Source organism: Anabrus simplex, chromosome 1 (assembly GCF_040414725.1).
Source record: "Anabrus simplex isolate iqAnaSimp1 chromosome 1, ASM4041472v1, whole genome shotgun sequence".
In the NCBI taxonomy this organism is placed as follows: Eukaryota; Metazoa; Arthropoda; class Insecta; order Orthoptera; family Tettigoniidae; genus Anabrus; species Anabrus simplex.
Genome location: NC_090265.1, coordinates 493276498 through 493300640, shown reverse-complemented (window position 1 = coordinate 493300640; position 24143 = coordinate 493276498). Strand labels below are relative to the sequence as shown.

At 38.9% G+C, this 24143-nt stretch overlaps 1 protein-coding gene across 1 annotated transcript in view; it reads right to left on the bottom strand.

Annotated features, from left to right (window-relative positions):
• The window catches only part of LOC136857005 (kanadaptin), a 152772-nt gene that overhangs the window by 110425 nt on the left and 18204 nt on the right, over nt 1–24143 (bottom strand). The window contains exon 2 of the mRNA XM_067135339.2: nt 20439–20640. Coding sequence (XP_066991440.2) covers nt 20439–20640 — 202 coding nt within the window. The remainder of the gene's footprint in view (nt 1–20438; nt 20641–24143) is intronic.

Sequence of the window (24143 nt, the reverse complement as noted above, 5' to 3'; positions counted from 1 at the left end):
ATGTATTCTGACAATATTTTGGGATATCTATCATTCCACAGATACTCATTCCACTGTTGCTCATAGAAATATTGTGCAATGTTCCCACCAAAACCAACTATTTTGAAGAATACCCACTGATGTGGATTTAGCCGAGTTTTACAGCCAATTAAATACCTTTGTCAATCCCAATCCTATGTGAAGGAATGTATTCACTATTGTACTTCTGTGGTGGCTGGTAGCGTGGTATGATGGATGTAGAGGAACAGAAGTGTACTAAGACGAACACAAACACCCAGTCTCTGAGCCAAAAGAATGAACCAAATGCAGTTAAAATCCCCAGCCCAGTTGGGAATTGAAGCCACGGCCCTCTGAACTGAAGGACAGTATGCTGAATACAATTCAGCCAAGGAATCAGACAAAGAAGATCAATAAATAAGAGACCCTAATTAAAACGTTATTGTGAGATTTGAAAGTACAAAATTTATGCCATCTATGTACAAGATATAATTACTGTGTTAAACATATTAAGAAACTCCATACATTTCACAACATACTTCTTTATAATGGAGCAGTTTGAATAAATTTTTTAGTTCATATATGTTGTTATTATTAGTATTTGAGCAGAAATTTTTAACATTTTCACACAATAGATTCAGACAATTTCTATGTAACCTAAATTGAAAATATAATTTTGTAACAATTTTCCCATTAGCAGTGGTCGTCCCTGCCTGGGATGGACGATTTATAGTAAAATACCTCATACTGTATACATTTCAAGTAATTTAGGAATGTTTTTATTTCAAACTAGCAAATGTACCCGTCATTTGCTACGGTATTCTACCTTGTATACAGAGTTCTACGTAAATTACTGTACACACAGTGAGTAAGATTACTGTATATTAAATAGCATGCCTCTTAGCGCTATACGAGAAAAAAAACTGCGAGGACCCCATACTTTGTTTCCGATGTAAGGTGCACGTTGGAGAAATTTTTATGATAATGGAAGGCCACATTTCCTACTGCCATTCACAACTGAGTTTGGGAGTTTCTACAATAACGCCAGGCTCACATGCCAACTGCCATTCATAATAGAGAGGGATAGTTCTCATTATAATGACAGGCCCCTTTTCCTAATGCCAGTCCAAATAGAGTTGAGAGATTTGATTATAATCGATAAACGCAGCACTATCTAAAGTATAAAGAACAGAGATGCGACAATAATGCATAGGACCAAAGTTGAACATCTCTCCAAACTGAGCAGCGATTGTGTACCGGTAATCTCCTTTGTGAAATGACATACTGTATAGAATGAAGTTACCACGAAATGAAGGTCTGCACCGTCATTTAAATTGCCTCCATATTTTGATATTTTCCAGGGCCTAAAAGTAATACATTTCATAGCCTGGAATTTTCCCTCAAAGGAAAGAGTGCCCAGTGACCAAGCAAAATTATGTACATAACAAAAGTTGTTTAACATGTTCACAGCCGCTCGAACATCGGCAACCATTACCGTGCTACCGCAATATTTTTTCGTTTAAAGGAGTTCATTTCTGTGTCCTTATGCATTAAATTATTATTTTAATTATTTCAATATTATTTATGTGCATACAAGCCATGACGCACACGCTGCGTCAGCGGCACTACCGATGAACTTTTCGCCTTCGGTACCGTTTGAAGCAGCACGTGCGTCATGACTGGTAATGAAGTGAAACGAGGAAAATAATGTTTTGTTCGATTGTAGAACTTCTTTACAACAGAAAAATAAGTTTTTTAATATTTCACACAAAAATACTGTGCAGTAGAATCTTATTATTGTTGTATGAACAATGTATACTTATATTACTTACAATACTCCATAAGCTGTACAATGTAACTAGTCAATACAGTGTGCTACAACAAACACAGGGAGACATGCCATTCTTTGTGGTCAATTATTTCTGTCTCTTGTGGAATTCCATGAAACATTTCTCAAGGCACAAGCCTGGATGTCCTGGACACTCGCTGCAGTAGAACATGCTGTTCCTGCACCGCCCCTCTTCGTAACACTGTTTGCATTGTTTCCTCAGTCTATGTCCATTCTCCTTAGCTGCACATTTACTGGCAAAATGAGTCCCTGTAGACGATGCGAGAGATTTTGGAAGCCTACGAAACGGTGGCCTGTAGTCAGCTGGTAATAACTCCTCAATTATTGCCAGTCGAAAGTCGTAAAGTGATACCTTCTTTACAGAGAACTTGTTATACAGCATGTAGGAGTTGTATAATATCATTTCAACCAAATGAATTCCTAATTTTCGATACCACTTTGTTGTTTTTCTTGTAAAAGGATAGTAGGAAATCATTTGGTCGTGGTGATCTGTGCCTGACATATGTCTATTATACTCCACTATTACTTTAGGCTTCAATTTTTTGGCCCCTCTCTTGTTGCTGACCTCCACCATGTCAAGCTCATATTCTGTGGAAATGAATCGTTCCTCGCGCTTATCCTGCCACTTTCCCACGGCTATGCCGTTAGCATAAGAGCAGACAACTTTTAGTTCGTTCTCAACTACGCTGGCTGGTGTTTCCTTCCTGCCAACTCTGAGCGTACCAGTAGAATGTGTCCCATTACTGAGAAGAGTAGCAGACAGAGAATAGCTATAACAGAAATTGTCCATACAGAGTGCATGTCCTGAATGTAGCTGGCCTTGCATAAGATGGAGCACTACATTTGCAGCATGGCCTTTCCCACCTAAGTCATCTGTTATCCCGGTATAGACAGTAAAATTTATAACTGTTCCATCTGGCTCCGTGAGCATATACAGCTTGATGCCGTATTTATGTCTCTTATTCTTTATGTATTGACGAAACATCAGCCTACCACGCCACAACATCATGGATTCGTCAATACACAGCTCCCTACCAGGTTCATAAACCACCGAGCTCGATAGCTGCAGTCGCTTACGTGCGGCCAGTATCCAGTATTCGGGAGATAGTAGGTTCGAACCCCACTGTCAGCGGCCATGAAAATGGTGGCTCCAGTTAGCCTACGCAGTGGCCTCCACGGTATGCACTAGCCAGCGTATTGGTAGGTGTGCTAGGTACCAACTGATGAGCCCACCCTAGCACACGAGGGCGAAACGCTGGCAACCAAGAATGAGCTAGCTGGAAAATTTATAATGTCCAATAACGGACCATTTATATTGGTATTATAAATTTGCTCATTCAGGACAAATATTTCAGATTCCCTATGGGAATCAACATCTATATCATCTGATGGCCAAGCAGGCATCAATTTTTAGTGATGAGACAAAGTCTCTTAGTGCATTGGCACTGCCGGTGGCTCCAGTTAGCCTACGCAGTGGCCTCCACGGTATGCACTAGCCAGCGTATTGGTAGGTGTGCTAGGTACCAACTGATGAGCCCACCCTAGCACACGAGGGCGAAACGCTGGCAACCAAGAATGAGCTAGCTGGAAAATTTATAATGTCCAATAACGGACCATTTATATTGGTATTATAAATTTGCTCATTCAGGACAAATATTTCAGATTCCCTATGGGAATCAACATCTATATCAAGCACAAGTTTTCAGAAATGTTGACGAAAAATGTCATTATGTTACTTCCCTGCTGGCAAGCAGCCAGAGACATTGCCATATTAACCGGCAGGTTCAATGTCAGTCTGTCGGCCACTCAATGCAGAGCATGAAACCCGTAGAAAGTAGTAATTTTCTCTGTCATTTGAAGAGTAAGCGAAATTATGCTCATAACAAAAGTACTTTAAAATGAAGGGACGTTTCACATTTAATCCACGGATTTTACAGAAAATCAACAGTATAAGAGAAAATAGACCTTCCCCTGGATGAGTATACTCAATATATGAAGTCTGGTTAAGATCTATCCAGTCGTTTTGCCATGATGGTGGAAGAGATGGACAAACAGACAGATGGGCAAACACACATGAAAGCTAAAACCACTGATAAAGTCTTGAGTTGACCTAAATCAGATAAATATCTCAAAAATTGGCAAAACAAATGAAATTACAGACAGCGCACCCCCTACAAATTTATTTATACAGATCAGCATGGACACATTTATAAGTGCAGACCTTCATTGCAAGATTTACTGCTTTTAAACGGTACGTCATATCAATGACCGGATTCTGCCATCAGACGCCTCTTTCAGTGTTCTACATGGTTGTTCCTATTAAATTGTCTCATTTCTCCTATATTTATGGGTTAGACTGAGTTAGAAACATTAAACAGAGTAAAATTTGGGTACAGTTATCAAACATTACTTTATTTTCCAGATATTTATGTTCCACCTGGAATCATAAAATTTGGTTGACATATGGTCACTAGTCATGTCAATGTGTGTACCGAATTTGATGATTCTATCTTTCCTATAAGTGCGATAAACAATAAGATATACGTGTAAAAAGTACAACATTAACTTAATATTGAAAATTGCAGCTTTATCTAACGTATAAGGGATCAAGATACGACAATATGACATAGGACCAAAGTTGTAGATCTCTCCAAATTGAAAGCCGATTGTGCTATCTATTTTGTGATACGACTTACTGTTTAGCTACCAATTACCCCAAAACGAAGGTCTGCACCGTCATTGAAATTGCCTCCATATTTCGATATGTTCCGGGGCCGAAAAGTTATACATTTCAACAGTTTGGGATTTTTCCTCATAGGAAAGTGTACCCAGGTTTCTGGATTAGCACTTGCATATATACGGACTAATTAAGGAAGAAAGTATTACAGTTAAGAAAGTTGAAATTAATAGAAAATAGGATTATAACTGAGAACAGCCGGATAGGACAAATATGTAAATACCAAGTGGATGTATTGTAAAATGAAAAGTTCGTCATTAAACTGTGATGATATGAGTTACGGATACAAGGAGGCAGTAAGAGAGGAGAAAATTAGGTGCAGGGACTCTTGGGTAAACAGATAGGAAATGATGACTTATGGTGTTATTACTTAAGCCTAAAGAGGCAAGAAATTAAAGCAGAAAACAGAAATAGAAGAGAAATACAGTTAAAATTATAGCAAATGCCAGAAAACACCATATAGTGTGAAATCATGGGCTACACTCTGCAGTAATGTTCAAATATGAACACCTCTTTAGTGCTATTCAAAGACGATTGTAACCTCCAACGGTATTCCACAAATATCCCACAGAATGGCACAATGACCTCTCTCTCTCACCTTATAAGCAACGAACAACCAAGAACCACGAGTTTATAGGAATGTTGACGAAAATGACATTATCTTACTTCCCTGCTGGCAAGCAGCCCGAGACGTTGCCATGGTAACCGGTAGGTTTGTTGTTGGTCTGCCGGCCACTCAATGCAGAGCATGAAACCTGCAGAAAGTAGTAATTTTCTCCGTTCTTTGAAAAATAAGCAAAATTATGCTCATAACAAAAGTTCTTTAAAATGAAGGGACAATTCACATATAGTCCACGGATTTTACAAAAAATTTATAGTGTAAGAGAAAATGGAAGAAAACTGTTGTCGTTTCCCTATAAACCCCCAGTCTATTCAGCGATTTTTAAATCATAGTTTATCTAAACCTTCCGGATGGGCATACTCTGTATATAAAGTTTGGTCAAGATCTATCCGGCATTTCGCCGTGATGGTGGAACAGACAGACAAACACACACGAAAGCTAAAAACCACTGATACGGTCTTGAGTTGATCTAAATTGGATATCTGAAAAATTGGCAAAACACAGAAAATTACAGACAGCGGACCCCCTACAACTTTATTTACATAGATTAGAGAGATTGTTTCATGAATGTATTGCTGTGATCTAACATATTATGTCAATACAGTATATAGCTCCCTCTGTTGATCAGATGTTAAGTGTTCACCTCTGGATCCCAAGATCGTGGACTCAAACCCAGCAGAGGTATTTGGATCTTTGAAGGGTATTTAAAAGAAATGTAACACACTATGTCGTACAATGTCAGCATGTAAAAGATCTCTGATAATAATACATTTGGTGTTTACCCAACAAGATTAATAAATAACAAGCCATTCATCATCCAATAGAACTCTGTTTCTCTGCTATCCAGTAGAGAAAAATGGAGCACCAAAATTTAGATACAGGCACCCTAAATGGTGTCAGATCAAAATACCTGCACAAGGCAGCTGAGATCAAAGGAGGAGGATGATTATAATTGTATATCAGCATACAGTGGTTTCAAATTAAAATACTGCCAACCCCAGAGACCACTTAGTGAGGGAGCTCTTCCAAGTTGACATACCAAGTGACCTTGGAGTATTATATTTGTCTGTCCTTAGCCAGCACTCAGCCCACTTAGTGTCTGGTGATCACTGTGTTGACTGGAAGTATATTATGAGGTCTCTACTGCCAGCAGTGCTTTAATATGCAAGCCCACTATATGCACATCAAAATGAAATTTTAAATATACAAGACACAAATCGTATTATATCTCATCTCTCATCTGGAGCAGTTTCCAACCACAAGCCGAGTCTGCTTGGAACGTATTCCTCTCCATAATTTTCTGTTCACCCACCATTCCTCTTCTTTCACTGTCGCCCAGTTCCCTCCTTTTGCCTCGAAGCTTTTCTTTACACCTTTCAGCCATCTGTCCCTCAGTCTTCCTCGAGGTCTCTTTCCCTTCAACTTCATTTCTAACATCTTTCTTGGTATCCTCTCTTCTCCCATTCTCTTAACATGTCCATACCACTGCATCCTTGATTCATGTATCTTTTCCTATAGGGGTACCTCATTTACCATTTCCCAAACTCTCTCATTTCTTACTCTGCCCATTCTTGTTAAACTTACTCGACACCTCTGAAAATTCATTTTCACTCTTTATCCCTCTCTTTCATCACCCCCATTTCTGATCCATATGTCAAAATTGGTACAAAATAAGTCTTGGAGATAATTCCTTTACATCTCTGTGGTACATCCGTTCCATATCAATCCTCCCACACTCTTAAGAATCCATTTGCACACCTTCCTCTTTCATTGATTTACATCCTGTTTCCTCCATTTTCTTCAATTACACCTCCCAGGTATTTAAAACTTTCAGCTCTTTTCAACTACTTTCGTGCTAATGTCGTGCCATTATACGCTCGGTTCTTGTTTTGTATCATTACCAGCACTTCCCCCTTTGGTGCTGAGAACTTCATTCTATAAGATGACACAACTTCCTCCCATACATTTAGCTGTTCCTGCACTTCACTCTCACTGTTTCCCCATATCAGTAGATCATATGCAAACAACACTGCTTTCATTCTTCTCTCCCCAATGGTCTGTGCTATCTTCTGTATTATATCATCCATCACCACTATAAATAGTAGAGCTGAGAGGGCACTTCCTTGCTTTACACCATTTATTAACTTAAACCATCCAGTTCTTTCGGTTCTGACTTTAACACAACTGATATAAGTGTTGATTCTCATAGGGAACAGGAGAGGAGGAATGGGAAAGATTCAAAAGTACATTGGTAAAAGCTGCAGAAAAAACATGTGGAAGGATCTGCGGAAGGAAGAAATAGAGAGACACCATGGTGGAATGACAGTCTTTCCTTCGTCATTCCTCTTTTCCCAACCTTCTGGTCCCAGCACATTCTCGTAGTCCCTCCCGTCCATACCTTTTTGTATGGACGGTGTTATTATTCAACACAGCTTTCACTTCCATCATACATATTTTTCACCCTTGTCACTATCTGCTCATTTACTGCTTTTACTCTCATAGCTTCCCAGATCTTATTCCTACGGACACTATCATAATGCCTTCTCTATGTCCATAAAGGCCATCACCAAATCTTCTCCATACTCACAGTGCCGTTCTTGTAGCTACCTCACTGTGAATATGAGGTCAATAGTTGACCTTTTTTGTCTAAAGCCATACTGTTCTTCTCTGAATTCGCTGCCTTCCTTATTTGCTTATCCATATATCTTGGCACAGTGACACATCTGGGTTATACCACAGTAGTTCTGACATTTTCTTTTGTCTCCTTTCTTAAAGATGGGTACTATTATACCCTTCTTTCAATCTTCTGGTACTTTTTTCTCATGCCACACTACCCACTTCATCCTGTAAAGCCTCTGTGTACCCACTTCCCCTGAAGTTCTTATCATCTCCACACTTAACTCATCTGTCCCTGGTGCTTTTCCCAGTTTCATCCTCTTCACAGCTTCCTCCACTTCCGACCAGGTTAACTCCTCTATTTTCTCCTCACACCTATCATCAATACCCTGAACATGATCTTCTTCACTTAATTCAACCACATTTAGGAGGTCCTCTAAGTATTCCTTCCAGAGTAGTTTCATTTCCTCCTTTTTCTCCACTAGGTTACCATTTTTATCCTCTGTTCTGTCCACTTCCACTGTCTACTCTTCCTTTTATCTCTCATCATTCTATACAATATTTTTCTGATTGCCTTTGCTATCTTCCTACATCATCTGTGTCCACTTCTCCATCCACTTCCACCTCTCCTCTGCAACCACCTTTTTAGCTTCCACCTGCTTGGTCGTATATTCTTCTCTTGTCTCTGAGAAAGGTCTTGTTTTTCTTCTCTACTGCTTCTTTCACTCTGTCATTCCACCATGATGTCTCCTTCCATTTCTTCCTTCCGCAAGTCCTTCCACATGTTGTTTCTGCAGCTGTTACCAATGTACTTTTGAATCACCTCTCCTGTCCTTGAATCGTCTTCCTTATTAGTTCTTGATACTCTTCCTTGGTTTCCTTCTCTTTCAGTTTCCTTTCCTGGGCTTCTGTACTTTTTCTTTCTTTCAGTATTCGGAGATTCATTACCAATAGCTGTTGGTCACTTTCTAAGGCCACTGATGGTATTACTTTCACATCTGTGATGTTCCTCTTCATATCAGAGTTGAAGAGCATATAGTCCACAACTGATTTCAGTGACCAATCCCTGCTATACCAAGTTATCTCGTGGCTCTCCTTCTTCTTAAACAATGACTTTCCTACTATCAAACCATTTCTCTTGCAAAACACCAGCTATTTCTTTCCTTCTTCATTCCTCTTTTCCCAACCTTCTGGTCCCAGCACATTCTCGTAGTCCCTCCCGTCCATGCCTTTTTGGGCATTTAAATCTCCCATGACTATAATGTGCTGGCCATTTATCTGTTTCTGCAATTGATCCTCAAAATCTTCCTTCACTTGCTGAGTGCAGCCTACCCGAGGGGCATACACCTGAAGTACTTCCAAGCTCTTTCTTTTTACAAATTTTTTATTTTTATAATTCCATCACTTATTTCTTTAACTTCCACTTTCAGTCCCTTTCTCACTACTACTCCCACTCCACTAACCCTTCCTTTCCACTCCAGTACAGCCAGAAACAATTCCTCAGTTCTTTATTACTTTCTCCTCTCCATCTAGTCTCCGCCAAACCTAGTATATCTATTTTCCTTTCCTCCATCACATCCACAATTTCCTCCACTTTGTTTGTTAATGTCGTAATGTTCAGTTTTCCCAATCAAAGTCCATTGTCTAGTCTTCTGATATATCCATCCGACTTAATGTTCCTTTTCCTAAAAACAACTTTTTAATCCATCAACGGCTTGCTGGGTCTGTCGTGACTTCACCATGTTATGATAAGGTAAGGAAATATAGTACATATACTACGACTGACAGATGAAACTTGGAAGACGATTAGATGAATTGAAATAGAAAAATTAATTGAGCATAACTGATATGCTGATGAAGATTCATTGGGTAACTGGTGAAAGACAAAAGACCCTCTGATGGATAAATTAAATTAATTAGAACTAATGATTTGGTCATAGCTCTAACAGAGAATGGCACCAAGATATTAAAGTAGGCCTATACATCTAGGGAAGGAACCTTGAACTAGCACAAGGGGCATGCGACACTTTCAGAACGATAAGAACTCGTCGTTGTCTTAGGGCAAACAGAATAACAACATAACCACATTTTTAAAACCCTTCAAGAAGTCCAGGAATAGCACTACAAATCTTGAAAATCTTCTCAACATAAAAGGAAAACTTCCTGGTGACGCTGCGAACAACCAAGCTCATGGGGAGGAGGACAATGATGATGGTTAAATTACACCTAATGAAGTGGAAAGGATGGTAAATAAACTTTGTTAATAGATGACAATAGATCTGAAATGTTGAAATATAGTGGGAAGGCAAGGAAGGAATGGCTTTGTAGAGAAATAAGATTAATATGGAGTGTTAGTAAGATATCTTCTGATTGGACAAAAGCAGTAGTTGCACCTATTTATAAGCAAGGGAACAAGAAGCATTGCAACAACTATCAAGGTATCTCATTGATCAGTATACCGCACAAAGTGTTCATTGGCATCTTGGAAGGGAGGGTACGATCAATGGTTGAGAGGAAACTGGATTAAAACCAGTGTGGTTTCAGACCACAGAGGGACTGTCAGGATCAAATTTTCAGTACGCACCAGGTAACTGAAAAATGCTACGAGAGGAATAGACATTTATGTGCATGTTTCATAGATCTTGAGAAAGTATATGACAGAATATACCGAGGGAAACGATGTTTGCCATATTGGGGCACTATGGGATTATGGGCAGATTAATAATAAAATCAATCAAAGGTATTTATATTGACAATCGGGCTGCAGTGAGAACTGGTGGTAGAATGACTTCTTGGTTTAAGGGCAGAAGTACGTGAGCGCCCACTGAAATAATGCTGAAACTTACCATAACATTTCTCACAATATCTATTATAACGTGAAAGATAGAAATGCACCAATTTTACCATGTCAAGTCAAAGCCCTTCTGATCCTAATGGATTGCAATTTATAGTATTTAGACTTCTAGTTTCTTGTAAGGAATTTTTTGAACATGAGAAATTTTTCAAGGTCTTATTGAAACATGTCGTTATGCTGGTACACATTACTACTGAAGTACTGGTACCACTGCTTCCCAATTATCACCACACATTCATAGATGCATGAAAGTCTTGAAACTCTAGACTGTTAACATTTGATAAATATTTATGTCTTCAGTTATAAATTAAAATTTAATTTTAAAATATTGTAACAAGGTTTATAAAAAACACAATTTAGAAGCAACACTAAAAGTTCTCGAGTTTTAGTATCGCAGTACAGTCATACATGAGTGTGCAAAATTTCATATCTCTAGGTAGAATAGTATAGAATACTGGAGTAGACAAGAGAAGAGGATACTGAATATCTCGGAAGAAGAGCGGGAGAGAAGAAGAGAAAGGATGAAGAGGTTCTGGGAGGACAAGAAGAAAATGCAATCCATGAAGGAGCTGTCCGTGGTCCTACAGAGGCCGTAACGCAAGAAGAAGAAGAAGAATAGTATAGGAGCAATGTGTACCTAAATGTGAAAAAAAAAAAAAAAAAAAAAGTTTTCGGGAAACTGCAGTCAAAGTTTGTGCTTCACTCACACCTATCTCAGAACATTCCAGGACCATATTCTTCCTGCTGCTGGCTCTCCTCATCTTCTCTCTTCCTTTTTCTGTTTCTTTTTTGAATTCTACCTTCCTTAGTGGATTCTGCACTTGCTTTTGGGATTTTTTCACAAAGTCACTGTCAAAGCCCCTCATCGCCTTCAACATTTTTGCCCCAGGCTTTATACCCATGTCTTCAAGAACATATTTTCTTGACATCATGCCCTCATTGAAGCATATCACTGCATCCAATACACCTATTTGAAGGGTTCTAAAGCCTACAAATTCAGTTTCTGGAATGCGTTGCCTAATACAGTGATTAAAGCTTTCATTGACATTCTGTGTGCCACCATGTAAACACTTAGACAACAGAGTGTCATCACTAACTCCCTTATACACAGGTTTTATGGCATTCAAAACAGCCAATGAAAGTGAGTTCTTGTGGTGGTAATTAGGACCTCCTGCCTTTTCTTTCTGAAAGCCACACCATGAATTCACACCTTCTGGACGGAGGTCATGTCTTGGTTCTTCATCTGTTGACATTTTGTATAATGTTGCTTTTATGGCTTGTTTCATTGCTTGAAGATTTCCTGTATTTCTTCTTATAGCAAGTCCTAAATACAGCTGCAGCTTATCAATTTCTTCATCAGGCAACCTCCCTCGACCACTGATTATCTTACCATCAGAAAGTTTCTGCTTACCCAAATCTTTCTTCAGTTTCCTAAGCCTAGTCCATAACCTCTTCTGCACGTGGCCTATACACTCAAGTTTCTCAATTTTAACATTGTCCCCATATGGTTTACGGTCATTTACTTTTATTACTCCCTCGGAATCACCGTCACCTAGGTACTTCACATATCTCAAACCTCGCTCACACCAAGAGCATTTGAACATTGCCACAGCACCTGCAGCTTCCATGTTACTAGGCCCAAAAAAATTATTTTCACAGCACAACCATGGCAGTACTTTGTCAGGCATTCTACATCCAAGACCTTCCCAGAATCTACAGATGTTATACTTACACCACCATTCAGTGATGTATGACCACGTTTTTGCCAGTTTCCATCACAAGCAACAACAACATCACTACTATTGTAATTTAGAAGCTTGGCTTCTTTAGCTGCATTTACCATACAACCCAAGGAAACATGTTTCAATGAATATAAAATTACATTGTTGGCTTCGACAAATGTTTTTGATGGAAGTGGCAGGTTCATTATGGCACAAAATACCTGTTCTGATTTCTTACCTTTCCCTATTCACCTCATTGCATAAGAAAACCTAATATTTACCTTACATATTCTATTTCTATTCACACTTAATGACATAGATGAATGTTCTGATTTACAAATACTGCATACTAGTATGATTTTACGTGCTAGGTCTCTTCTACTATTTACATCGTCTACAATCTTCACACAATTGACATTTTGATAGTACTTACACATGACATGGTTCCGAAAGAAATCAGATATAATATCTAAATCTAATATTACACTGCCACCAGAACAATCATTTTCTTCCTTGTTTTCCTCTGAATGATAACTAATCTTTCTCTTTGAAGCACTTGAAACACATGAGTCTATTGTATTTGTGGGGTTAGAAGATGAATTATTGTCTTGCACTGGACTCGAACTAACATTCAGTGTATTTTTCGTGCATTTGTTGCCTTTATGGTGTTGTTTCTTACTGAAATACTTAATTTGTGGCATTTTTACATGTTTTAAATACCATACATTATATGAAAGACGTTCTAAGAGTTACAATTCACAACTTTTGGAGTATGTTTACCTCATGTAATAACAAAAACAAACACGTTTCTTTCACTGCGTCCGTGTGCAGTCTTTTGTTCACGACACGCGGGAAGCACCAACTTCTGAAATGAGCCATCTCACAAGATCCTCGTGCAATTAGTAAAGAAATTATGATTGATTGACTAAATATGTCAATAGTGTTCAAAACGTGGGGCGTGGCAAAAAAACAAGGCTTCACGTTATTCTTAATTTCTTTGTGAAATCAAATAAAAATGCATATAAATCATACATATTCTTGTTCGGGAAGGCGCGCTTTTCAAATTAAGAGCAAAATATTTTATTTTTCAAAATTTCCGTTTTATTCACGTACTTCTGCCCTTAAGGTACTTACAGGGGTTAGACAAGGCTGTAATCTTTCACCTTTGTTGTTCACAGTTTACATGGATTATCTGCTGAAAGGTATAAAGCGGCAGGGAGGGATTCAGGTAGGTGGAAATGTAGTAAGTAGTCTGGCCTATGACAAAAGCCTGCAGTCTAATATCTTGGAACTTAAAAATAAGTGCAATGAGTATGGTATGAAAATTAGCCTTTCCAAGACTAAATTGTTGTCAGCAGGTAAGAAATCCAAAAGAAGTGAATGTCAGATTGGGAATACAAAGCTGAAACAGGTATATTTTCCTAGGATTGTATTCTTCTTCTTCTTCTTCTTCTTTTATGACCACATAGGATCACTTTAGTCAGTCCGTCGTTCAGGTCTCTTTGAAGGGATTGTTCGGGCTTTGCGGTCCTCCCAGTACTTCTTCAGACGCTCCGATCTTCGTGCCCTTTCCTCAGTTGAAAATGTGCGTGTTGTTGGTTTGTTTTGTGTAAGGGTAAAGCGGAGGTTTGTATTCTTGAGTTTTGTATTCAATTTTATCTTATTTTTGGTGTCTTCTGTTGTAAGGCCTATTTCCTTCAGATCCTCTCTTACTTCTCTGATCCATTTACATCCTGTTGTGGTATTTTTTGAGACGAGATTGTGTTGTACTAGTTGTTTCAGAAGTCTTGAGTCCTGCATCCTCATGATATGTCCAAAGAATCCCAGTCTCCTCTTACGCATAGTATCTGTAATGGGTTCTAGCTCTTTGTACACGACTTTGTTAGGTATTAACCGCCACTGTCCATCTTTCTGATATTTTTTGTTGATACAGGTTCTTCCAATCCTCCTTTCAATTTTCTGAAGTCTGTCAGTCTTTGATTGTTTATTCAGGTAAAAGAGTGTTTCTGCTGCATATGTAGCTTCCGGTTTTATAACTGTGTTGTAGTGTTTTATTTTTGAATTTATTGATAGACATTTCTTTTTGTAGATATCCCATGTTAATTTTTGTGCTTTAGCTAATCTATTTGTTCTTACTTGGATTGAGATTTTTTCATTTAAGTTATGTGTTATTACTTCTCCAAGATATTTAAACTGAGTTACTATTTTGATTTTATTACCATTTATGGTGACTTCTTTTAGCTGTGTTGGTTTTTGGGGCATAATTTCTGTTTTTTCAAATGATATTTTGAGGCCAATTTTATTTGCAATGTTTTGAAGTTCTGATATCTGGGTTTTTGCTTCTTTTATGTCCACTGCTAGTAATGCTAAATCGTCAGCAAAACCCAGGCAATTTGTTTTGATTTTTCGGCCAATCTTTATTTTGGGGGGACATTTTCTAAACCATTCCCTCATTACCATTTCTAGAGCACAGTTAAATAATAGTGGTGAGAGCCCATCTCCCTGCCGCAGTCCAGTTTTAATTTCAAATGTCTCTGATGTTTCACCCCTAAACTTCACTTTTGACTTGGTATTGGTGAGAGTCAATTTTATCATGTTTATTAATTTGGGGTGTAGTCCAAGGTGTCTTAAAATTTTAAACAGAGATTCTCTATGGATGCAATCATAAGCTTTCTTGAAATCTACAAATGTTATCACCATATCTCTGTTTCTTCTCCTGTTATAGTCCATTATCAACTTAAGACTCATGATCTGATCAGGACAGCTCCTCCAGGGTCTGAAACCTCCTTGATATTCTCCTAGTTCTTTCTCAAGTTGTAAACTTATCCTATTAAGGATGATTATTGAAAATATTTTGTATGTTATGTCTAGGAGAGAGATTCCCCTGTAGTTATTAGGGTCGGTTTTGTCCCCTTTTTTGTGCAGAGGATGAATGAGGGCTGTTGTCCAGTGTTCTGGTAGTTCTTCTTTAATCCAGATAGAGACAAGTTGTTGATGGAGGGCAACTTTTGCTGAGGTTCCTGCATATTTCCAGATTTCCGCAAAGGTCTGATCTTCTCCTGGCGCTTTGTAGTTTTTTAATTTATTCAGAGCTTGGTAGACTTCCTTTATTGTGGGGGGATTGATGTTTTCTGGTGATGTTTTTATCGGGGTGTTGGTGTCCAAATGAAGGAGTTCTGTAGGTTCCTCACAATTTAAAAGCTTGTTGAAATGTTTAGCCAGAATTTCTGCATTGTCTTTATTGTTATGGGCCACATTACCATCTTCATCCTTCATCAGTAGGGTCGGGGGTTCATATTTTTGGAGCTGCTTTCTGAAGGTTTTGTAGTAGTCCCTTGATTTAGTTTTACTGAACTGTTCTTCAATTAACTGCAGGGTGTCCTTATGATGTTGTCTTTTTATTCTTCTTAAGACTTGGGTAGTTTCTTTTCTCTGTTTTACTAGCTTTTGATAGGATATTTCTGTCTTTTGGGACTGATGTAATAGCCATGCCTGATGTCTTTTCTCCACTGTTTCATCACATTCACTGTTCCACCATTGGTGTTTTTTACGTGGTTTAATTGGAGCTAGGTCTTCTGCAATTTGTTTAAGGTTGTGTACTAAGTCTTCAAGTTTGTCTGTGATTTTTATTTTTTCAGTTGCTTTCTGGTAATTTTTGTTGTTGATTAGCTGGGTAGGATCTATTTTTCTTTTAGTTTTAAGGGCTTGCTTTTGTTGTCTCCTCTGGGGAGTTAGTTTAATTTTAATTTTAACTACGTAGTGATCTGAACCTGTGTCTATTCCTCGGAGGACTTTGACGTTATAGATCTCTTTGTGGTGGTATTTGTCCATGCAGACGTGGTCCAGTTGCCATTCTCCTTTAGTGTAGTCAGGGTGTTTCCATGTTTTGAGTTTTTGAGGTTTCCTCTTAAAACATGTAGATTTTGAGATTAAATTATGGTTTCTACACAGGTCAACTAGTCTCTCTCCATTTTTATTTGTTTTCTTGTGTGCTGGCCATTTTCCGATGATGTCACGGTATTTTCTTTCTCTGCCTAGTTGAGCGTTGAAGTCACCTATTAATAATTTTATATGGTGTTTGGGGATGTTATCTATGGTCTGGTCCAATAGGTCCCAAAATTCTCCTGTTTCCTCCTGGTCTTTTGAGGAGTTGTTTTTATCATTAGTGGGAGCATGGGCATTTATTATAGTATAGATTTTATTAGATGCCTTTAAGGTGAGCGTTGAGAGTCGTGGAGACTGTGATCTGAATTCTTGAACTGAGTTTATTATTTTAAGGCTGACCAAAAATCCTGTTCCAAATTGTGGGACATTCTTCATCACTCTCTTCCCGGGTATACCTTTATAAAGTCTGTACCCTTGAGATTCCAAGGCATCCTGGTCAGTGTTTCTAATTTCCTGTAATCCCATGATAAGAATTTTGTGTTGGTCCATTATGTCGGTGATCACTTTTAGTTTACCGGTTTGCATGAGTGAGTTTATGTTGTGTGTAGAGAAGTATGTTATCTGCTTTGGTTTGATTCTTGATTTTGTCTCATTCGTGTATGTAGTACTGGGGTATTTCCGTGCCTCCGACTTCACGGTATCTTTCAGGTGGCAGCCCACCGTATCCGAATGCTGCCTTCTCTGAACTCTTGGTTCAGCCGGTGGAGTATTCCTTAAAAGACCTTCCATGGTTGACTGTCAAGGTGTCACCTGTGTGGGACTAGGTCCCGAATTACAACTCTGGATGTGATCCAGTGAGGTTATAATGAGGCCGCTCCTCTGGAGTACAGACGCCTTGTGCAGCCGCCCCTAACCTGGAGAACAGACGCTGCATAATGGATTCCAGTGGCATTTCCTCCACTGTGGGGACCATCACCCCACCCAAAGGGGCTCATTCGCCCGAAGCCGTTGGCCCCCTTAGGGAGTCAGGTTATTTCCCGCCGCCCAACACTCGGCGTTGGCAATTTTACAGCTGGGTGCCAGACCAGCAAACCCTCCTCCTTTCTCATTCCGGACTTGGGACCGGACAATGGCGGAGTTCTAGGATTGTATTATAGTAAGTGAGATTGAATCAAAGTGCAGTAAAGCCAATGCAGTGAGCTCGCAGCTGCGATCAACAGTATTCTGTAAGAAGGAAGTCAACTCCTGGAGGGAACTATTTTTATACCGGTCTGTTCTCAGTCCAACTTTGCTTTTACGGGAGTGAAAGCTGGGTGAACTCAGGATATCTTATTTATAAGTTAGAAGTAACAGATATGAAAGTAGCAAGAATTATTGCTGGAACGAACAGATGGAACAATGGCAGTAGGATATTCGAAATGAGGAGATAAAGACTAAGTTAGGAATGAACTCAATGGACGAAGCTGTACGCATAAACCGGCTTCGGTGATGGGGTCATGTGAGGTGAATGAAGGAGGATAGGTTACCTAGGAGAATAGTGGACTCTGTTATGGAGGGTAAGTGAAGTACAGGGAGACCAAGACTCAATTTCAAATGATTTAAAGATAAGAGGTATAGAACTAAATAAGGCCACAGGACTAGTTACAAATAGAGGATTGTGAGGACGTTTGGTAAATTCACACGGCCGATTGCAGAGACGATGACTAGTTTGAAGCCTTAGACAACGTCTAAGTTGCGCACAATCTTCCATTGCATAAACAATCTTCAACTGGTGTTGAACTAGACATCATTCAAAGTATCAATAATGGTTCGAAAATGGAGATACAAGTATCTGTCATGCAACTCTTTGCTTGTTGCAACCAATGAAATTCGTCGGTGTGCATGCCAAACGCTAGTCAGCTGTTGTCTTCCTACACATTACTCAAATATGGTTAAGCATGAACATGACTTGCCCACACATAAGAATCTCGCTTTTGGTGGAAATTAAATCTCATATTATTATTGACACTAAAGCGACACACCACCATACGAGGAAGTGCAGCTTTCATTAGTGTTGCTACAGCGAGTGTAATCTACTCATAAATAGCTTTGGCGAAGGGAAGATGAAACAATAGTAATGTGTAACCGAATGAGTTGTATAGGCCATATAGATGTAACTTGCATTCTGGAGACCAAAGGTTCGAACCGCATCATCGGCAACCCTGAAGATTGTTTTCCGTAGCTTCCCCATTTTTATATCAGGCAAATACTAGAGCTTTTATTATGGCAATGGCTCTTCTTCTCCAGTCCTCCTCTTTAAACAATAATCACCACCATCATCACCACTTGCCTTTTCCTATCTTACAGATGCCAAAAACTTATCTGAATTACCACAATGATTATTTAAAAAAAAACACATACAACCTACTTTTTAGTTGTCACTACTATGTGTGCTTACTTGGCAGTAAATATGAGTGAATCCCTCCTAGTTGATATATGTGACAGCCCTCTGACGATTGAGACAAGTAATTCTGACATGTATGTAGTCGAAGTGACCTATAATTCCATGGAAATTATCCCGTGTATAATAAAATATATCGGTTGCCAAGAATTGTAGCCAAGTTGACAGTTACCAGACTGTCCCTTTGTCAGTCTCAAGAAACAAGTCTCCTGAATAGCAAAATCTTATTTTAAGTTGTACCTCCCCACACCTTTATGTATTGCTGCAATTTCGTAGCGGACGACCCACAGAGAGGCTGTCGGACTAACCTTTCTTCCGGGAATCGTCTCAACATGATAACAGAAATTATGTGTTTCATGGTACATAACGTATGATTGTGATTCACTCCTCACATTAGAGGTTAAACCGTGTTCTCGGCAGTGTTTAAACATGGTCGGTTGAACACCAGTTTTAGACAGTGTCTAAGTGATAACTAATGTCTCTGCAATGCAGCAGCCATACTAAGACATTGTTTAAGCGTAGATATCGTCTAAACACCATTTCTGCAATCAGCCCACAGAGGATTGCAGACTGAATTCTGAAAGGCATAACGGTCTATACCGAAGATGTATGTATGTACGTATGTAGGTATGTACGTGTCAAACCTAATTCCTAAAACAAATGAGACATAGAAGCCCTCTTTCAGTGCTCACAAACAACAATGAGCACACGTAGAGAGCAGCTCTGTTGGCAACTCTGTGTTCTTTGTTTTGTCAGTTGTTTATCAGACTGTTGTTTTGTGCACTCCATTGTATTTTAATTAAAGATTGCGATATGGGTTATATATGAAAAAATGTTGTAGTGACTATGGATGAGAAACTACGTGCTATAAGACGACTAGATCCTGGGGTAGAAGCCAAAACTATTGCTTTGGAGTTAGGGGTAGGGAAAAGTACAGTTGGAGACTAGAAGAAAAATCGAGCAGAAATTGAAAAGTGGTGTGCTCCCCAAGGTGGAAATGGAACTGAATGGAAGTAGGAAAAATGATATTGAAAGGCCTGCCTTTTCACATATGTGTAACAAATATGTTTAAATAATTTTTGTAACAATCAGGCCTATGCTTTCCATTCAGGAGATAGTGGGTTCAAACTCCACTGTCAGCAGCCCTGAAGATGGTTTTCCGTGGTTTCCCATTTTCATACCAGGCAAATGCTAGAGCTGCACCTTAACTAAGGCCACGGCTGCTTCCTTCCCACTCCTGGTCCTTTCCTATCACATTGTTACCATGACAGATAACATCCTCATTGATGACGTGGTCTACCCATGGGATCTTCAACATTCTGTAATATATCTACATTTCAAAGGACATAAGTCAGTTCACTGAAGCCATTAGTGTCAACCCTTTTAAATCATAAAGCAATGTCAGTAACTTACATCACAAAATGCCAACAAGTTTTGAATTGAATGTCATGTCTGCAAACAACATGTTTTAATCACATAAACACATTTATTAATCTCCAATATATCATAAAAATACAGACCTAATTGCAAATCACTAAATAAAAACTCAGTTCAGTATACTGCCCTATCAGAACTTCATCATACGAACAAGGATGAATGATACATATATAAAGTATAAATAAAACTAAAGTTACAGCAAAATGAAAGTTCATTTCAAGTTTCAAATCTATGTATTTCTGAATATATTCTTGGACAGTAAAACAGAGAGGATCCTTACCCATTCCCCAATCTATGCCTTTATCTTCATCTTCTGAAGAATGTTCTGCATTCGCTCCTATATTTAACTCTTGAGCTTTCTTCTGCAATTGTTTCTCTTTAAGCTGAGTAACAGTTAGTTCAGATTCTTTCTCCATGTCTTTTTCAGGGCCCTGGAGGATGAACATGCGTGTGCTTCCTCCGAACCTCAGCATGTGCCCCACCTACAATGAATTTAAACACACATTTCACAATGTATGTTTCAACTCGTGAAGAACAGTTCTCGACTTGTGAGTAAGACACTGTTCCCAATTGCAAACAATTCTATTCAATTTTTTTATTAAAACATAATTTAGATCAAAGCATATACATTCACTTAAATCTAGCACTTTAAAAATATGTTTTGGTTGTCTGTTTTTTTTTTGTTTTTTTTAATTTTTGGTTATATTTAATATGTTGGATTCATCCTCACACCTGAGAAAGGAAAATAAGTCATGAATTCAACAGAAGCTGGGAATTGTACAAAGCATAACACAATATAACATAATATTGCACTTTATCCCTTTTTATTGTTTTTTTTTCTTTTTCTGAAATAAAAAAATCAAGGTAACAGCAGTTCATCATAGTAAAGTTAGTGTGACATCCATGAACCAAGATCTACTTCAGTGTAATAACTACTAATGACCATCCTCAAGATTTTTTTTGTGATCTAATTTCAGCTCCAATGTTATCCAAGAAGTATTTCTTCTTATGGTCACAGCATCTTGTGAATACACACATCAGTACAGACAATACTACAATGGTAAGGTTCTCGCTCATACAAAGTAAACAGGTCTAAGGAAGGTGATATTTCAATCTCACAAATGATATCAAAATACATAAGTTTAAACTTAAAGGCTTGTCAATGGGCATTTTTACGGAATATGGAATACATGTATGTGGATTTAGATAAAACTAATTACTTATCTTAATTCACAAGGTATGACTGAGTGAGTTGACTGTGCAGTTCGGGCCGTGTAGCTGTTGGCTTGGAATTCAACGTATGGTTAGTTTGAAGTCCACTGTTCATAGCCCTGAAGATGGTTTTCCATGGTTTCTCAATTTCACATCAGACTGTACCTTAATTAAGGCCATAGTCGATTCCTTCAGTCTTATCCCATCATTGCCGCAAGATCTGTCTGAGTTGGTGTAATTTTATTTCGTGTGTCTATTTCTAGCCGGGTCCAGCCCTTGTAAGGCAGACCCTCCGATGATAATGGGCAGCATCTGACACGTGTAGATAACTGCGTGTTATTGTGGTGGAGGATAGTGTTATGTGTAGTATGTGAGTTGCAGGGATGTTGGGGACAGCACAAACACCCAGCCCCCGAGCCAGAATGCAAGTTTCATCTCATGAAGAACAGTTAATGGTATAATGCAATGTAATGTAAATATACATTACACAATGTAAAACCAATAGGAAAGAAAAAAAAATCATATGGCATGGGGACCTACTGTACACTGTTGCAGAGAATCTAAATCAGCAGATTATGATTTTCCTTCTTGAAAATCTCACTTGTATTAATTGGGATTCAAACCACAGCTACCTTAGTGGATACCCTACTCTTCCCACATCAAGGCTGAAGATCTGTCAACATCCAATCAGCTTTGCAGCCAGAGATCCGTTGTTATTATTATTATTATCATTATTATTTTGTGTGGCTATTATGAGCCTGGTGAAGCCCTTCTAAAGCAGACCCTTCGGCGAGGGTGGGCGACATCTGCCTTGTATGGGAAACTTCATGTTATTGTAGTGGAGGATAGTGTTGTGTGTTGTGTGTGATCTGTGAGTCGCAGGGATGATGGGGACATTACAAATACCCAGTCCTCGAGCCAGAGAAATTAACCATTTAACATATCTGACGCAGACAGGAAGTGAACCCGGAGCCCTCTAAACCGAAGGCAACTACGCTGACCATTCAGCCAATGTTGTAAGTAATGGAAAAGAACTTCTATAGGAATATAACCTTCATTGGTTATTTCCTCTGGCTTGAAGACTGTGTGTTTGTGCCATCTTCAACATTAGATTTCATCCTGGGTATGGCACCATCCTCACAGACACGCAGGCCACTGATGGGTGTCAACTTGAAAGACTTGCATCACGCCTCTCCGGAGGCCAATGCTATTAATTACTAATCAGAACATGACGTGCCGGTACCTAAACACAACATAAACATGAGGTATACATGCATGATTAAATTCAATATTCCAAATCAACAAATTTCGCTAAACACTGACCCTGAGCACAAGTACTGCTCCTTCGGGGCCATTACCTCTTATTCTTTTGTACAACATTTTTTAATAAATAAACAAAAATACTTACACAGAAAGTTCAGTGCAATCATCTTTTCTTTTCAGAAAGATTGGGGGCTTTCTCTTGAAAGTCCATCTTCTTCAGTTCTTGTATAAGAAAACAAGAAATATTAACTTTATTAATTGCCATTACAGTACCCAAGAGTAAGTTGTCTCCTGTAAGCTAAAAAAAAAAAAAAAAAAAAAAAAAAAAAAAAAAAAAAGCAAAGCAAAGTCATCCCCATACACGCCATGAAGGCCCCTAGAGGGGTGGAAGGTAAAGGCTTCCACTATCTGCAACCTCGGCACTCGATGGGGTAGAGGGGTTAGCTCTATGCCCGGCTGCCTTTGCCCCCAGGAATTAACCTGGTACTCATTTTTGGTGTAGGCTGAGTGAACCTCAGGGCCATGTGCACCTCCAGAAGTGGAAATTTTGTTTCTCAAATTTTACGACTTCCTGACGGGGAATCGAAACCACGTCCTTCCGGGTGAACCGAGCAAGCCTTTACCTCCTCGGCCAGGCAGCCCCTGCTGTAAAGCTAAACCTGAGGTGAATCCTAAACTCTTTCCATTCAATTTGCTTATCACTCACAATGAATCATACAAAAGGCCACAGTAATGTGTGTCTGGTGCGCATGTTGTAAACAAATACATTATTTGACTCTTCCAAGTCAAGAAAATCTTCCCCCTCTCCCACTGAAACTATCTGCCATTAGCTGCTGAGAATGTGCACACAACATAGTAATTTAATATACTTCTTGTCCAACAACTCTTATTTTGATATCTAGGGGGGTCAATTGGATAGGATTGGATAGGGTCCTTTGTGAATACTAAACATACTTAATACAATATAAGCTTTCATCCAACAGTCAATGATTACCTAAGATACACATCTGGAATGCACAAAGACCCAATCTAGGACACTGTAAAATGAACAGAGTAATAACAGAGGAAGTTCTACACATGCTTTCTGATCATATGTTACCACTGAGAGATTAGTCCAGATGACCCTGGGCAGACACACTACAGTCTTTCAAGCTGAAATGATAGCTATCACAACATGTCTTGAAGAAAATCTGAAAATGAACTATAGGAATAAGAACATTTTCAAATGTAGGAAATGCAATAAAGCAGAGGAATCAGCTGAACACATACTTTTTGAATGTGAGGCGCTGGGTAGAATCAGACTCTCCACTCCAGGACTACCAGGTAAAGAGAGAGAAAAAATCCAAGAAGACCCAATAAGAACAACCTCCAGCTTTGTGAAGCGAGCAGGCATGTCTAGGTGGGAATGAAGGAAAAACATGGTAGCAAAAGATCTTAGAGGTCGATGCTAATTAGGAACTGATATTTAGAGGCCCCATAAAGAAAAGAAGAAGATACACATGGTCAAAAC